General features: G+C 41.5%; 2 protein-coding genes across 3 annotated transcripts; both read left to right on the top strand.

The window, feature by feature from the left end:
• Window positions 1–61: 61 nt before the first annotated feature.
• Window positions 62–2,523, top strand: LOC139772654 (protein Red). 2 transcript variants are annotated; one of them, XM_071706497.1, is made up of 3 exons: window positions 62–211; window positions 304–813; window positions 1,068–2,523. In XM_071706497.1, exons 2-3 carry the CDS (start codon window positions 325–327, stop codon window positions 2,163–2,165), a joined length of 1,587 nt encoding a protein of 528 aa, XP_071562598.1. In that variant the 5' UTR covers window positions 62–211; window positions 304–324; the 3' UTR covers window positions 2,166–2,523. The 2 variants fall into 2 exon arrangements, with proteins under 2 accessions (XP_071562598.1, XP_071562599.1); XM_071706498.1 differs by having other exon boundaries at window positions 86–211; window positions 278–813.
• A 339-nt stretch (window positions 2,524–2,862) lies between these two features.
• On the top strand, window positions 2,863–11,045 carry LOC139772649 (cytosolic 10-formyltetrahydrofolate dehydrogenase). The gene is made up of 8 exons (XM_071706492.1): window positions 2,863–4,196; window positions 4,846–4,891; window positions 5,553–5,694; window positions 5,927–6,161; window positions 7,791–8,467; window positions 8,719–9,133; window positions 9,347–10,005; window positions 10,184–11,045. Exons 3-8 carry the CDS (start codon window positions 5,559–5,561, stop codon window positions 10,759–10,761), a joined length of 2,700 nt encoding a protein of 899 aa, XP_071562593.1. The 5' UTR covers window positions 2,863–4,196; window positions 4,846–4,891; window positions 5,553–5,558; the 3' UTR covers window positions 10,762–11,045.
• Window positions 11,046–17,599: the final 6,554 nt, after the last annotated feature.

Consider the following 17,599-nt stretch of genomic DNA (forward strand, 5'->3'; position numbering starts at 1 on the left):
ACTACGAACTAACTTGGTATTTTTGCGTTACTTCTAGTGATTTTATTCTGCCTGACTCGTCCTGCTTGTAATTCTTGTAAATTGATCGCCCGTCAGACAGACGCCCGATCCTTGACACTCTGCGGTAAACACACAAAATTGCTTGACTGACGTTTTCGTTGTCGCGCAGGAATTGTTATTTTACTTGCTACAGTTTTTAACGACACTAAAGGTGAGTGTCTTACTTTTTTTTTTTAGAAAACGACTTGACTTGTTTCAAATTGTATATTTCTCCAAGATCTTGCTGATTATAACCTGGTGCAGGAAAAGAGCCAGCCAGCCAAGATGCCAGAAACGGAGGAGGAGGTGAGCATGTCGGTTCGCTTGACGAACGATGATTTCCGGAAGCTCCTGATGACCCCGAGGGCGTCAGTGCCCTCGTCCACTCCGGCCTCCGTACCCGGTACGGCGAGGGATGCCAGCGCGAAGACCGCTCAGACCCCCCAGATCAGCGGGGGCAGCCGGGCGGAGCTGCGCAGGAAGAAGAAGAGCTTCTACGCGAAGCTGAAGAAGCAGGAGGAGGATAAGATGGCCGAGCTCGCGGAGAAGTACAGGGATCGCGCGAGGGAGCGCAGGGACGGTACCAATCAGGATTACCAAGCGGAGGATCCTATGAACAATGCCAGCGCTTATCGAGCCGTCGCGCCGGATGTGAAGTCTGGCATGGATGCTGCGGAGCGCAGGAGACAGATGATTCAACAGTCCAAATTCTTGGGTGGTGACATGGAGCACACTCACTTGGTCAAGGGCTTGGATTACGCCCTTCTGCAAAAAGTATAATACCTTCAGGATATGTATTAAAGCCTTAACAAAAAAAAAAAAAAAACGATATAATGAAAGTTATAATGAAAGTTAATCGTTACATTTCGGTGACAAGAAAACTTTAGCTTATCCTGAGAATAGTTTAGATTACAGAAATTTGATTGCAACAAAATACAACTTATACAAGATGCAGATAATGCATTGTATTTCAGACCTAAATTTTTTATTTTCACGTTCAATATGACTAATATAATGTCGCTCTATAGGTACGCAGTGAGATCGAAGCGAAAGAACACGAACAGGAGCAGGAGTTGGAGAAGCTGGTGAAGCCGAAGGAGGTGAAGTCGAAGAAGGAGCCACTTCCGGAGAAGAAGGACGACGAGATGCAATTCAAGACTAAGATCGGTCGGAACGTGTACAAGACCATCATGGTTATGAAATCCAAGCAGATCGAAAGAAACGAGCTTTTCACGCCGGGTCGCATGGCGTATGTGATCGAGTTAGATGACGAAAATGCCGACGTCGACATACCGACGACGCTGATCAGAAGCAAGGCGGACGTGCCGACGATCGACAACATGCCGACTCTCACGACTAACGATATTGTCATCAACAAACTGGCGCAGATACTGTCGTACTTGCGCCAGGGTAGCCGCCACAGCAAGAAGGGCAAGAAGCTGAAGGATGGACGCGGTCGCGGCGACGATCTGAACGACATAGATATCCAACCACGACCGCCCGCCGCCGACGACAGCATTTACGGCGAGATTGGCGACTATGTGCCGACGGTGACGAGTAAGAAGGACGCGCAGCAGCGCGAGAAGAAGAAAAGCTCATATTTCGATAAACCCGAGTCGAATTTGGACACTGACGACAAGGCAAATGCGCCCCAATTGCCGAACGTTTTGCCGAATGTGGTAGCCGCCGCAGCAGCCGCCGCCGCCGCGGATGGCAACGCGCCGAAGAAGGGTGCGTTGCTGAACAAACTCGCGGCCGAGCCGGAAGGATATGCCGAGTGTTATCCAGGCTTAGACGAGATGCAAGACGCTATCGACGACTCGGACGATGAGGTGGATTACACGAAGATGGACCTGGGTAACAAGAAGGGCCCGATTGGTCGGTGGGACTTCGACACGCCCGAGGAATACAGCGAATATATGAACAACAAGGAGGCGCTACCCAAGGCAGCCTTCCAGTACGGCGTGAAGATGGCCGATGGCAGGCGCACCAGGAAGTACAATAAGGAGAAGAACGAGAAGGCGGAGCTCGATCGCGAGTGGCAAAAGATCCAGAACATTATGAACAAGAGGAAACCGACGACAGCGATCGACGGCGCATCCGAATTCAAAGTACCGCGATATTGAACGACTCGACTTGCGAATCTGTTTCGATTTATCGCATGGATGAGGAGGTCTAAAGAATTTAAAACTGAATCATCTCTTGAATTGTTAGGTACGTGTTAGACGTGAAGAAAAATCGCTTTATCGACAAAAGCAAATTTTCTTTCCTGTATAGATACAATAAAATTTCTTCGCGAATTTTTGGAATTGTATCCTTATCGCGATAAATTTTTTAGTAGCACGAATAAAATTATATTAAGTAATTATATTAAATAATTAAATAAGCTATATTAGCTATATAAAGTGGTCCAAAGGGAACCAACTTGAATAAGAAAATTGTATATGTTGTATCATGAATCTAATACAATCTTAAATTAATCTATTTTACGCAATAATCTGTTTTACGAGATATTTTTCTTCAATAGCATTAAATATATGCATAACATGCATATGTAATATATGCACCTACTATATGTTTTTTTCGAATGCGTTACTCATTTCACTTTTCAATTATGAAAACCTTGTATCTTCGCGTTATATTTTAATTAAGAAATTAATTTAGAAGCGACACAAAGTAATAAATCTAATTTAATAATAAAATTTGAAGACAGATTTTTATTGGTTACAGAAGAGATGTGTCTACGCTGGCCCTGAAAAGTATTTATTCGAGGAAATTCATTTGGCTTATCCGAAAGAGAGCGCGATTCTTTTCAAGATGCATAATTTAGACGATTTTTCATGGAACGAGGACTTAGATGACGTAGTTAGATGACTGATGTAACAGGGTTACGGCGCGATGACCGTTTCTGTGGCATTACGAATGCGTAAATCAGATAATGCTAAACGCGCATTTTACTCTCGTATGATCCTGCGATAAAGATCGTCACCTCGCCGCGGAGAGTGACCCGAAACCGACTCGCGCCGGTTTCCCGGTCGGGATTCCCAGTATAAACACAAATTTATCAGCGAGACTTTTTACTTACTTGTGACCTAACACTCGCGAAACCGGCGAATCATTTCCTCTTAACTGGAGCAAACCGGTTTACGCTCGCGTCCCGCGACCCCCGCGTCGATTAGAATTAGAAAGTCATTGGCGTCATTAAAAAAAAAAAAAAAAAAAAAATCTGGCCAATTCCCCGATGTTGCATATATTTGACGTGAATAAACTTAAACCGATATCAATGTTTGCCTAAGAAAAGACTTACGTTGCAAATATTCTTTTTGCAAATTCATTTCAGATTGAGATCAATCCGGTAAAGAGGAGATCTGGTAAAGAGAAAAAAAATTACGTATTTTTCTTATCGTCGAATATCTCTTAAGATACCACCTCGTATCATGACCAGAGAAAAAAAACATAGACGTAGGTATAAAAATAATACATTATTAGTCTTTTATTTTTTGTCCTTTACATTTTTCTCTGTTTTAGACTTTTGTTTTTTTCCTTTCTTTTTATCTTTTTTCTTCTTTTTTTTTCTTTCGTTTTTATCTTTCATATCGTCTATTAATAAATACCGTTGCCAAAAATGCCAAGTACTAAAACAGGATGTGTTTCATCGTTATCTAACTTGTAACAATAATTATTATGATCTCGCGTATGCTACAATCTTATCCTGCGATAATTATCAACTTCTCAATTCGTTAATTAAACATTTAGCTTGATAATCACGAAGGAAAAAGTCACTCGAATGTAATCTTGGTCGCATGCCTTTGTATATATCAGTCCCCTGCGACATCCGGAGATAATCCGAGGATGACTCGAGGAGATCAATGGGAAGGATCAGCGAATTCTGATCTTGACCCTCGTTTGAGAGTATGACAGCCGATAACGATATGAAGATATCTCTCGTCCACGTTATATAAACGCCGCTTTTACCCGGGTGCTCGCAGTCCAGGCGAACGAACCGATTTCGATCGTCGGGCAAGTTTCGCTCGAGGTGCAATCAGTGAGGAAAGTGAAGGCGCCACGTGGACATATCCCGCGATACTCTCGCGATCCTGCAACCGATGCTGGGTCTCAGAAATCTCATCTTGCGGCGCAACTTCGTCTTGGATACCGTAAGCAGTGAATCCGGACGCGTTTCACTACGAAATTCGGAGAAAAGAGGGGGAAAAAATATCATCACCGCGAGAACATGTTCGAGAGACGCGGATTTCTCTCTCGGATTAATTACCTCGTCGTGATTACTAGAACAAAACGCTTTTGCTAACACGTTAAATATTACGGCGATCGCATTGATGTAACATAAATCGTTAAGTGTAACGTGTACGTTGTCACAAAAAATACGATTATAAATTAAAAGTTGAAAGAAGTCATGCGGGGTTTTTGTAATGTACACAATTATTTTATTATCCGGTATATGTGTGAAAGTGCACAAATTCTGTCTTTTTACCATAATAAGCCGTACTACAGGCGCTGTTAGCGGGAGACGCGTTCCCCCTAATATATATACGCAAATATAATGATAATTTCGAGTAAATTAGTGTTTATATACGTAACTTGAAAACCTTAACAAGTTAAATTTTAAACTGTACTCCTTTTTTTTTATTTATGTATATTTAGTATATTAATTTATATATTATAACAATAATTAATTCATATATCCCTTTTTATGTGCATGCGGTAATGGTGACGGTGTGTGCGTGATAATAATTGGGATTTCAGTGATACATTCTGTAAATAAACTTTGTAAATGTATATTTGCAGTGTGCTTAAAAACTGTTACTGGTGTTGGACTAACTTTGGATTATAGGTATGTCGATTGAATATTATTTAATTAATGTATTTACAAATAAATGTATGAAATTTACAGCGTTTTATATTAACATATTTACTGTTGAGAGGCGTCTGTCGAAAAATTAACTTTTTCTGTAGCATAGACAATAGGTAATATAAATCAAATAATGAACCGCATCCCAAGATATCGATAATATAAAAACCTCAACATAATACAAAAGGTACAGGGAATAGGAACAATGGGAAGCAATACAGGAACAGATGATAAGACAAACAACAGAAATAACAATATTTCAACTTATGATAAAACTGACTCACTGTGATTGATCAGATACGGGCAATAGAGAATAGAACTCTGACGCGTCGGAAATTCTGTTCCTATTGCCTATTTCCTATATTTCATTGCGTTGATACAGTTTTTGATAAGTTGAAATGTGGTTATTTCTGTTGCCTGGCTCATTCCTTGTTCCTATTGCCTGTACCTGTGTATTGTGTGTTTAGACTTTAAATTGTGCAACCCATTAATAGCAGGATGTATAAGTGTATTCAGTGGTGATGGTTCTCTCAATATGTGATTAATTCTCACTTAAGAGCTCGATATAATTTTCGACGAAAATTTCGGGAGTGAAAATACGCAGAAATTAATAAAGAAAATCTTTCACAAATAAAAATCGCAGTCGACGATGGCGCAGCTCAAGGTGGCTATCATCGGACAGAGTCCATTCGCGGCGGAAGTCTACAAGCTTTTGCGACAGAATGGACATCAGGTGACCGGAGTGTTCACGATCCCGGATAAGGGAAACCGCGAGGATCCTCTAGGTACGAGAGTCATTTTCATTAAAAATACCGATCCTATATTACAATTATATCTTCGCGATCCTTACGATCGCAGGATGAATTACCTCGGGATCATCCATTGGTGTTCTCGCTTCTTCGAGAGATCGTTGATTCTGAGAATGAAACAAAATACGCGGAGAAAACGCTTCGGGACATTCAATGGATGGTCCTGCGATCTGTATTCCTCTTCGTTATCGCCGCTTTTCGACCGCAGCGACCACCGCCAAGGCCGACGACACGCCGGTTTTCAAGATCAAGGCTTGGAGGAGCAAGGGAGTGGCCTTGCCGGAAATCCTGGAGCTGTACAAGGGCATCGAGGTGGATCTCAACGTCCTTCCCTTCTGCAGCCAGTACATTCCCATGGAGGTCATTAATTATCCCCCTCACCGTAGCATATGCTATCATCCGTCCATATTGCCCAGGCACAGAGGAGCGAGCGCCATAAGCTGGTGAGGCTCTTTACTTCGATCTACGCGTCTTCCGATTCTCTCGGAAATTTTCCAGAATATTTTTATGGATGACGATTTTCGGAATAGGATATTTTATCGAAGTCAACCCTGGTGGAAAAATGTCTTTCAGAATTCTTCATATTATTATAAATCAGAATTTCTATTGTGGCGATTATATCGTCACACATACTTAACCGCCGAAAGATCTTGAATCTAAAGTAAGAAATAACGAGGTCGAAAAACAGGGAAAAACGTTAGATTGGAAAACATAAATATAAATAACGGTAAGCGGGGAACGGTAAAGTCAAGACACAAACAATAAACGTTAATGTTAAACCGATCGAGACGTGACGAGCGACTTCTTGAAGGACACAAAGTCCCGAGAGGAGAAAACTATCGCGAGATGCCGGGGACAGAGAGACAAGGATTCGACACTACGACTCGCTAGGGCATAGACACGTATCCGTGTGAACTGTAAAGACTTAGAAAATATTTGTGATTAAACTATGAAAAATTTAAGACTTTCTCAGAATTTTCCAGACTTTTCATACAAATTGGAATATTTTTCAGAAAAATTTAGACAAAATAATAATTAAATATTTCAGATTTTTCCTGTCAACACATCTTTGTAGAAATCTGAATAAATATAAAAGAAAATCCGCGCAATTTATTAGAATTTTTCATAAATCTAATACATGAGAAATTCTTAGAAAATTTCTGAGAAAATATGAGAAATTTTTTCAATTAAATTCTTAAAGGAGATTATTAATATGTACTTCTACGATTACAGCTAATTTACTTGTTACTTATTTTACGATCTAGCTCGCTGCTAATCGCGACAAGTCAGTCAGGCCGCGGTATCACGTCTCTCTCTTTCTCTCGATATCGGCGCGCCGCAACAACCGGTTTGCCGTGGTTTTCGCGTTCCAGATTGCGAGGCGAGACTACTTTCTCGCTAAAAGCGCCGATAATGACAACGATAATAAGCGGGTCACGAGCCCGTCATATGATCCCTTATTCGAATGACTATGCGTGTTCGCATGCCGCCGCGTATATCGCGCGCGTTTTATTACACTTTTGATGACCTATATGATTCGATATATTGCTGTATCGCACATTTTCGGCGCGTTATACTGACGTCTCGTAGCTAATAATCTTTCTCGTTTATATATCCGCCAGTTGAGATTTCTTCGACGGATTGCAAAAATTATTCGTTTCTTAAATCAACTCTGATGTTTTCGCTTTCTTTATTTTACTATATTATAATGATAGAAATTATATATTATTAGGTATAAATTAGCATGCTTCTTATACATAGTTCAGTTTGCTTATATGTAAATTAATGTAATTATTATTAACTTTTTTTTAGATCTGTTATTATAGTTAGTCGCTGAAAAGGATAAAGTTCGAATAAAATGCAAGAAAATTTCTTTCTTTCAAAATTTCTTAAAGAAAACGTGATATAAGGAAGTAAAATGTAAACAAAAATAATAAGTTTATGATAGCTTATACGTCAATTTATGTTTACAATATTAAACGCATTTCATTTTATGAGTAGCAAGTTTATGCTATTATGAATGCATATTATTATATTAAAAAAAGTTTTAAACATACAATCTACCATTTCAGGACCTTGATCCAAGGAGACGATACCGCAGGATTCTCAATCTTCTGGGCAGACGATGGCCTGGACACCGGGCCGATTCTCCTCCAGAAATCCTGCAGAGTGGAGCCGAATGATACGGTGGACAGCCTGTACAACAATTTCCTCTATCCGGAGGGTATCAAGGCCATGGGCGAGGCGGTGGATCTCGTCGCCAAGGGTACCGCACCTAAGGTACCGCAACCGGCGGAGGGTGCGACGTACGACCCCCTGCTGAACAAGAAGGAACTCCAGAAGATCGACTTGACTAAGCCAGCTAAGGAAATTCACGATTTTATTCGTGGTCTGGACAGTACACCTGGAGCCTGGACGATACTGGACGGCGAGGAAGCGCGTCTTTTCGGATCATCTTTGTGGAACGATAAGAAACCGGAAGCCGAGAAAATAGTCGACCTCGAGGAGCGAAAAGGAATCGTTCATCCGGGCGGTTTGCTGATCGAGGCCGTCGACGGGCGATTCGTTAATGTGGAGAGAATCAAAATCGGGACCAAGACCATTCTCGCCAGCAAATACGGACAAACTGACGATAGCCAGGCCGTGGAGTTCACGGAAGAGGAGCTGCAGACTGCCGACGGTCTGCGTCGGATCTGGGCGGACATACTCAAAATCGACGTCGACGACGACACGGATTTCTTTGCTTCCGGTAAGCTTCAATATCTTCTTGAAAATCTCACCCAAATTTATGCATTTGAACTTGGATAGAAATCTCTAATCATTGGATAGCTTCAGCCTAAATATACATTTGTTAAATATGTTACGTTAAAAGATTGAAGATGTATATAATTATAATAAATTAATTTTTTAATTTCTTATTCGCCATTATCATTACTTTTTTAATAGATTAAGTGTACAAGAAGTGATACTCAAATTAGTCCTGCGAAATTTTTGTATTAGGCGGAGGCAGCATGGACGTGGTGCGACTAGTCGAGGAAGTCAAGGACAACTTTGGTGTTAGCCTGCAGAACAGCGACGTCTTCATGGCACCGGTCTTCAAGGAGTTCGTCACGACGGTCGTACTTACCGCTCGGGGAAATCTAGCCGCAAAGGAGATCAAGTATGACGCGGTGGAGGTGCAGGCGAATAACATGACCCTAAGATTCCCCAGGCAGCTCTTCATCAACGGCCAGTTTGTTAACGGCCACGGTAATCCTGTCAATACGATAAATCCTCACGACGAAAGCGTGATCTGCTCGGTGGAAAGCGCGAACGCCGAGGATGTCGATCTGGCCGTCAGGGCCGCTAAAAAAGCCTTCGAGGAGGGTGAATGGGGCAAAATCAGCGCCAGGGAACGTGGAGCGTTGTTGTTCAGGTAGGAGAGTAATCATTTTTTATTTATTTATCATCGTCACACGTCAGACTTTTTTTAATAAATTGATTAGACGAAAGGCAAAGCTCGAATTAACTCTGCGAGATGTAGAAGAATAAAAAAAATTAATTTTTTATACAAGTTTCTTGATTCCCGATGGAATTAACGAAGATTCGTTTCCATTTCTCTAACGTTTTTTTTTTTATTATCTTCCAGGTTGGCGGATTTAATGGAGGAACACAAGGAAGAACTGGCTACTCTGGAGACTCTCGACTCCGGCGCGGTCTATACTCTCGCTCTGAAAACCCACGTAGGTATGTCCATCGAGACCTGGCGCTACTTCGCCGGTTGGTGCGACAAGATCCAAGGTTCAACCATACCCATCTCGCACGCGCGTCCAAACAAGAATCTCACGTTCACACGGCGCGAACCGATCGGCGTTTGCGGTCTGGTCACCCCCTGGAACTATCCTCTTATGATGTTGTCGTGGAAGATGGCGGCCTGTCTAGCGGCCGGCAATACCGTGGTGATGAAGCCGGCCCAGGCGTCGCCTCTAACAGCCCTGAAATTCGCCGAGCTGTCCGCGCGCGCTGGAATTCCACCCGGTGTCATCAACATCGCCTGCGGAGTCGGCAGTGCTGTCGGAAACGCCATAGTAGGACATCCATTGATCAGAAAACTGGGCTTCACCGGCTCCACGCAGGTCGGCCAGACCATCATGAGATGCTGCGCCGACAGTAATCTGAAGAAAGTGTCGTTGGAGCTTGGCGGTAAGAGTCCCCTCGTCATCTTCGAGGACGCCGACTTGCAGCAGGCGGTCAGGGTCGGTATGGGCAGCGTGTTCTTCAATAAGGGCGAAAACTGCATCGCTGCCGGTAAGACGCTTATTTCTTTTTCCTCGGAGTTAAAGCAATGGTTTTTTTTTTATAATCAATCTCAGAAATATCTTCGTTTGTTATACCTTCCATCAATTAATAATACGATAGGATTTAATATATTAATTCTAATATAATTAAATTGTTTATTATTCAATAATTCTTTTCCGTTCTCAAGGACGACTTTTCGTCGAGGAAACTATCCATGACGAGTTCGTGAGACGTGTGATCGACGAGGTAAAGAAGATCACCATCGGCAATCCATTAGACAGGAGCACGGCTCACGGACCGCAGAATCACAAGGCTCATCTGGACAAACTTCTTCAGTTCGTGCAGAAGGGAGTCGAGGAGGGTGCCAAGTTGGTCTACGGCGGCAAGAGGTTGAATCGTCCCGGCTGGTACTTTGAACCGACTGTGTTCACGGACGTCGAGGACAACATGTACATCGCCAAGGAAGAATCTTTCGGTCCGGTCATGGTGATCTCTAGATTCAGCTCGAAGAACGTCGATCAGGTGATCGGGCGGGCGAACGATACCGAATTCGGTCTGGCCTCGGGAATCCTCACCAAAGACATCGGCAGAGCACTCAGGTTCGCGGAGAAAATCGAGGCCGGCACTGTGTTTATCAACACGTACAACAAGACAGACGTAGCGGCACCGTTCGGCGGCTTCAAGATGTCTGGATTCGGCAAGGATTTGGGGCAGGAGGCCCTCAACGAGTATCTCAAGACGAAGACGGTCACCATCGAGTACTAACGATCATTATCCGAGAACGTTGTAATACACGATAATCACGGATGTGCTTAATGATGCGTGTCGTCGGAATTTGTTCGACGAAGCGATTTATGTCGAGCCTGTCAAATATCCTGTTATACGTGATATTGTATCTACATCTTGCAATATCTCTTTAACAAAACTGAACAAGTCTTTAAGTTTTTAAGTTTAAAGATAAGAACATATGCGTTTGCGCGTCGCATTAATTCGTTACCATTTTTCATATGTCGATTATTTATAGAAATAAATATATAAATTGTTCCTAACCATTTTTTTCCACCTCTAATGAGATTCGTTGACGACTCAAAGTATAAATAAGCTTCTTCGCCTCGTCAATTTTTATATGATAAAATTTTTTAAATCTCGTGATACGTCAACGATGTGTGAGGTAACTCGAGAATGATCATTCGCGCATACTGTTGCAATCGTCGAAAAAGAAAATTGCTCGAAGACGTGGGAAAACATGTCTCGAGGCAACGAAACGAGAGGACGAAACGAGACCTTTACGAGTTAACGAAGGGAGATCGTGGATCTCGCTCCCACGCGTACAGGGTGTACAAATAGTTTTTACAGCGGATCGCCTTCTATCCTGGAGTTCCAGATGTTGCATGATTTTTTGTCTTAGGCCACACTTGTGTGCCCCATCGCCCGCGCGTTGCGTGGCTCATTCGCGGCTGTTCCTCGTGTTTCATCTCGCTCATCGTCTCTCCGACCGACCAATCGCAAACGGTCACCCTATTTTCAAGACGAAACGGGAGACCACTAGGAAGAAACTGATGCAAGTGACTTTTTTCGAAGATGAACCAAGATATTTTTGAGAGCTGGATTTTGTGATAATTAGACTATCAGATCGATGACAAATTGTTAATTATTTATTAAATTATTAATAATCCCCTTTTTATCAGCTTCTCTTTTATCAGTTATTTTATAAAGTCTATGTAAGTCTATTGGAAAGATGAGTAACTTTGTTATCTATCTAATAAAAGACGGAAATCGAGAGCGAGAGGGAGAGACTGAGAAAAATTTGCGATAATAAAATAGATAATTACATAAACGAAAGAAGCCTCTATAAATCAAAAAAACAAATATGCGAGACAAATTTTTGTCGATTTCACGCAGAAAATCCCTGAGACGATTGGAAGCGTAAATGTGTTACGATGTATAACAGTCCCCGGAGGTCAGCAGGGAGGCCCGCTGTTCCCTCTTTGTTTGCGAGCAGGCATTGTACCCCCGTATGAGTCATCGGGGAACGGTTCGAACGGACGGATACAACGCGGGCGCGACACGTATTGCATATACCTGAGCGAGGCCTGTGAAAGGGCCCGCTGTTGAATATATTCCCCCTGTGTAGGTGCGCACGGTCAACAACCCAGTCGACGAACAGCTGTTCCCCTAAGTATATCCCTGTGCCCCTGCCTTCCCTCGGCCGCTGTTTCTTACGTCTTTACCCCGAAGACTCAGCCACCCTTCGCATCTCGGGCCTCGGGCCCTCCGTCTGGCAAACGAAGGCTCTCTTTGTATATAGGAAGTTCACGTTGTTGTACTTTCTAGTGAAGAACAGTCGAGCTTCCCTTGAGATTCCTCGAACCCGCGAATACAGAAGTGTTAATTTCTCACTGGGATCCCTGGGATCTATTCGATAAGAGAAAAGGGAGAAATTATACTGGTCTCAATTTTCGATTTTAACTTTGGAATTTGACTCTCCGCTTAGATTTAAATTTTGATAAATGAAAAGGATGAAATAACTTTTCTATTTTGAGAAGGAAGACACATGTATGTGTGAATGTGTGGTTAGAGAGATTAATTCTAGCGAGTTTAAATCTTATGGACGAGCTCGAGAGTAAAGGGTTCTAGATATGACGGGCTCGATACTTCGGGCCCAATTTCGAGTACGCGCGGGGGCCTAATTCGAAAGCGTGTGCGACCGGCACGGCTCGGAATTATTCATCGTAGACAGGAAATGCAAATTCCATCGTGTCCCCTCGTGCCGTAGGACAGTGCTCTTTGACCTTACTTCATATCTCTTCCACTATAGCGAGAATTCTCGCCTTTACGAAAATTTTATCTTCGACCGTTTTCATTTGAGGCTCCCTCGTATAATGCACGTAAATAGCACAAAGAAATATAATAATAATAACATAAATGTATATATTTACATAATATATACACATATTTGTATAATTTATTTTTAAATTCAAATTCATCACGGCTTTCTTCTTTATTTATTGTCTCCAGTTCCAGGTACATATGTTAATCCTCCATATGTTACTTTCTTACTCCAGAAATAGGAAACGTGCGACTTCGAAAATTACTTATGTGTTAAGTTTTTATAATAATCGATAAAATTCGAATAACAGATTTTAAGAATACAATGCTGTGTTAGGAATCGTTTTACCTCTGCGCTTTTATGACATATATACATAAATACATATATCAATAGCATATACAATGTTAAATATTAAAGCATGAAATTTAAACCAATACCTTGATTTAAATAACATTTTGTTATTTTTAACACATATATTGTGTGTCGAAATTGATTATTTTAACATAAAACAGTATTATTTTAACTCTATTGGTTTGTTATAGTTAAATTAATGATTAATAACGACATACTTTTTTTTTAGTAGGAGCAGTGTGGCGATCTATAGAAATTAAAAATGACTCAAATTGAGTATAATTTTAACATTGTAGATATTTAACAGTGTAGATATATATTTATTACATTTAAAAAAATTCTAAAGCTCCACGATACGCAATAACGCGCAGTACGTGCAAAAATAAAATTGATTAACTTCGCTCGTTTCCAATTTCGACACATTTTTTTTACCTCGAAATTCTATTTCAGAGGTCGTGAGTCGTGATATGCGACCTCGCATATCTCATGTTGCAATTCACACAGTTGAAAAAAGACCCTCGCTTGGACCCCTTGCCCGAAGGGGGGGCCCACAAAAATTCTCGAAGCTGTGCCCACGGGCACCACGTGTGCGCCCGCTGTCTCTCTCTCTCTCTTTTTTTTTCTTTCTCTTTCTCCCTTCTTCGCACTCTCCCGGCGGCGGCGACCCGGTTCCCTTTCCGCTCGCGCGCGCTCCGCTCGTGCGGATTCCGCTTTCCGCTCGCAATCAGTCGTGCTCGGGATGCCGCCTGTAACAGTTGTGCGTGCGTCGCGGAACGAAAAGCGTTACCGATATGTAACGTGCTATTATCGTCGCCGGCAAGGAAAAAAAAAAACGCGATTTCCCGCGAGTATCGCGCCGGGCGGAAACGAGTATCTTCCTCCCGCGGGACGCACGTGCTTCACGTACTGGGTGTCGCGCGTTACGAGCAACGCGCGTGTTGATGCTAGGGCGAGCCTTCGGCGACGGAAAGTGCCTGCTCCCCCCCTAAATAACGTTACAAACATCCGATATAATTTTCTGTCCAATTTTGTTGTAACTCTGCTCTTTTGTTGTAAGTTGTAATTCGGCTTTCCCTTTACAGCTGAAAGTGTGCACGAATTGCGCTCCATTTTTGTATTTGTGTGGTCTTCCCCTTCGCACGATTTCCAGTTGATTTGTATCTATCACAGGAATTTCGTGTAATTCGTTTTTTTTTTTGCAAAATTCTTAGAGAATCCACAAAAACCGGGACATTGTGGAATGAATAAAAATTACACAATTTTACTAGTGATTTTGCAAAATTCTAGATTCTGTGTAATTGTGCGTTGAAATTCTTATTAATTTATATTTATAAATATAAATATAATTATATAAATTTACATTTATAATTATACATTATATTTATATTAATAAGTTTTATTCATTCCACAATATCTCGGTTTTATGGATTCCCTAAGGATTAAAAAAAAACGAATTACATGAAATCCCTGCGACATATCTAACACGAGGCGAAACTCCGAAGTCTATTTTGGAAAGGAGAAAACACAGAAGACCCAGGCCGCGAAAGTATCGCGCGCATGATCGCCGCACGTGAATGAATTATAAGTCGGGGGTCGGGGGAATGTGCGTTTTATCGGGCGATTAGGTAAACGGCGGTTGCGTAAACGAGCATAAATCCTTTAACGGCCGACTTTTTTGCAAGAGTTTAACATATCACTTCATGGACTTCATTAGGGTCTCATTTTAAAAAGGAAGGTAGGCTCTAGATACAAGAGAATTGCTGAAGCTGAGGGTAGCAGCCCTTCAGCTACACACCCTGTCAAAAAGTGTCAAAATCACGAAAACATGAAAAATGAGCATAAAGTTTAGGCAGAATTTTGTCAAAATTATGTACAAAAAAAAGGGCCGCAAGAAAAATTACCTCTAACAATGAAACACTATTTATGGGCGTTTAGAATAGTCATTCTATTATTTTTTCGAAAGGGTGGTTACCATATGTTCTAGTAAAATTTTTCTCTTCGAGAATGATGTAAGCCAGATTTTTGACTTGTAACGTTTCTGAACTACTGCAGGGATGTTTTCTTCAATGTAGGAGTGGTTTATAAGCGTAGTAATGGTCTGTAAGTTTTTTACAATATACCTGCATGTTCTGGAGTATTTTTTTCACATTTTTTGGATTCTTTATGAAAGATATAATTTTTTAAAGTAGGTGGAACGTGTGTCCCACTGGCCGTTAAAGGATTAAAAAAAATAACGTGACTTCAAAGCCCGCGTTCGTGTCATCGCCGGACTCGCGCGTTGATTCCGGCCGCGAGGAAAATAAACTGAAACGCGCGGATGATGAGTCATTGCAACAATGCGCTCCGACCGTTTCCCCTCCTTCTCTCCGCGCTCCGAATGTATGACCTTATCGCTCTAATCAGAAATTATAATGGCGAATTCGAAGAGCCGCGAAGAGAGCTTTGGCGCACGCGGAACGCGTTCTAGAAGCTCGATCCTAATTTTAATAAAGACCGCAATTAATTTCAATTCGTTCGATCGTTTTTTTCCTAAAATATTATTTCTCGCGTTACTCCTTACAATTAGCGTCCGTCGTTATATCTTTGCGCTTGAACGTTAAGTCACAATTCCGAGAAATAAAATGCGAAAGCTCTTTTTGTATAAGTATACACTCGCGTCACATCTTTCCTCGAAGTAAAACCGATCGCGTAACAATTGAAATGTGTGAAGCGTACAGCTGCGCGCGATAAAAGGTTTGCTTCTATCAGCATGGGAAGAGGTTTGCGGCCGGCTTATCTTGTATTCTTGCGTTATTCTTGCCTTTCTTGCAACTAGAAATTCCACGGGAATTTAACGCGGGAAGACGACGAATATATTTTTTATAAGTTTCACAAAAACCACGTATGAAAATGGTCCTACCTACAAACTCTACCGGGCCCGAATCGCGTCTCGAAACACACACATGGGACAGATGCGTGAAATTCCTCTAAAGTCTCGCCGATGTCTCCTGGGGAGAACTCCGGCTCGTTCAATGGGGTTCCCGACGACGGTTGGGAAGAGCGTACAAAAAAAGACGCTGGCGTAGGTCAAAGGTTGGATAACGAATCGGATGGATATCCATGTTGCGACCGTTGAGAACCGATCGCAACATGGATCCGATGAGATATTCCGTCTCGATATCTCCCTGGAATAATTCTTCAGTTTGTCGAGTCTGATAATGAGCTTAACACACATTTTCAGCGTATAATGCTTCTCACAAGAGGCAATAATTTTCATATTTAAAATATTCATGTGTATAACAAATAAGTACCAATTAATTTAAATCTATATGTATATATTTCCAAAATTATTTTTAGAATTGTATTCAAAAAGGAAAAGAATATTTGTATGTAGTACAGAGATCACGTCTTTATTGTTTTGGAGCTATGGATATCAAAGCACTTTGTCCCTCTTATCAAAATTACTTTAAAAAAAAGTATTGTAGAATTAACTTCTCTTTTTTAGGATCCTTTTAAGGCAGTAGCCTTTCCCAACGCGATTGAACGTTTAAAAAAATGTATTATTATTCTAAGGAATATGCGCATATTAATTTATTTTAACGAGTATCGCGCAAAGGAAAGAATGCAGTCGCTCTTCAGGATAAACTCACGTATCTTGGTCTAACCGCCCCTTTCCTGTTTCCTTTTCACGAGTTTGCCAGCTAATCTCTAGGCCGCAGCATCCTGTGGGTGGAATCGTCTGCGTTATAAAATTCCCCGGTCGAACTTGGAAGTCGTCAGTCTGGAAGCGCGCTTTTCACTCGCAACTCGTTCCTCCAAATATGTGCCTCCGCGAATTACGTTGTGACGGTATTGAATAACGTTAGTCGAAGCGCGCTCCGCAATAATGTACAACAGTGAAAAGCATGAAGCCTAGCTCGAAGCGCGGGATATTCTTGACGAAAAGTAGACAAATTCTAGAACGTATTATTCGAGCTATCGTGATAATCTCAAGTTAAATCCGCGGAAAATGTACGAATTAAGATAATTATCTTGTGATTGAAATGTAATATCCAGTTAAGTAAATTAAGAACATTGTGATAATCACAGAGTGCAGTCGTTTGCGAAATACGTAAAAATTGCTTTTGGGACACGTGAAATATATATTATATACGCTAAAAATATGTATCGCGTAATTGCTCATGTTATTTATGATTTCAACGTTTCGATAACATGTGAATAGAACGTATAAATATCTGTACAACAAATGTCAGTGAAAATCAGTTACGTTTACAGCGCGAAACAGCGTTGGCAGGGAAGATTATTGAACGATTACGTTGCGGCTCGTCATCGGGCACTTTGCTTCCTTTTTTTATGCAAGCTGCCTTTTGAAGGGCAACACTGTGATCGGTCGTACTCGTCGATGAAACTAAATGTGCATCATAGGAAATTTTGATCGCAGAA

The sequence above is a fragment of the Temnothorax nylanderi genome, unplaced genomic scaffold (genome assembly GCF_030848795.1).
Source record: "Temnothorax nylanderi isolate EJ_2023f unplaced genomic scaffold, tnyl_v1.0 TNYL_tig0052_pilon, whole genome shotgun sequence".
NCBI classification, from domain to species: Eukaryota; Metazoa; Arthropoda; class Insecta; order Hymenoptera; family Formicidae; genus Temnothorax; species Temnothorax nylanderi.

Excerpts from the sequence above, each read along its gene's own strand:
- LOC139772654 (XM_071706497.1), top strand. The coding sequence starts at position 325 with ATGCCAGAAACGGAGGAGGAGGTGAGCATGTCGGTTCGCTTGACGAAC. Across the intron at positions 814-1,067 it reads ATTACGCCCTTCTGCAAAAA|GTACGCAGTGAGATCGAAGC; the intron begins GTATAATACCTT and ends GTCGCTCTATAG.
- LOC139772649 (XM_071706492.1), top strand. The coding sequence starts at position 5,559 with ATGGCGCAGCTCAAGGTGGCTATCATCGGACAGAGTCCATTCGCGGCG. Across the intron at positions 6,162-7,790 it reads GGAGCGAGCGCCATAAGCTG|GACCTTGATCCAAGGAGACG; the intron begins GTGAGGCTCTTT and ends CTACCATTTCAG. Across the intron at positions 10,006-10,183 it reads CGAAAACTGCATCGCTGCCG|GACGACTTTTCGTCGAGGAA; the intron begins GTAAGACGCTTA and ends TCCGTTCTCAAG.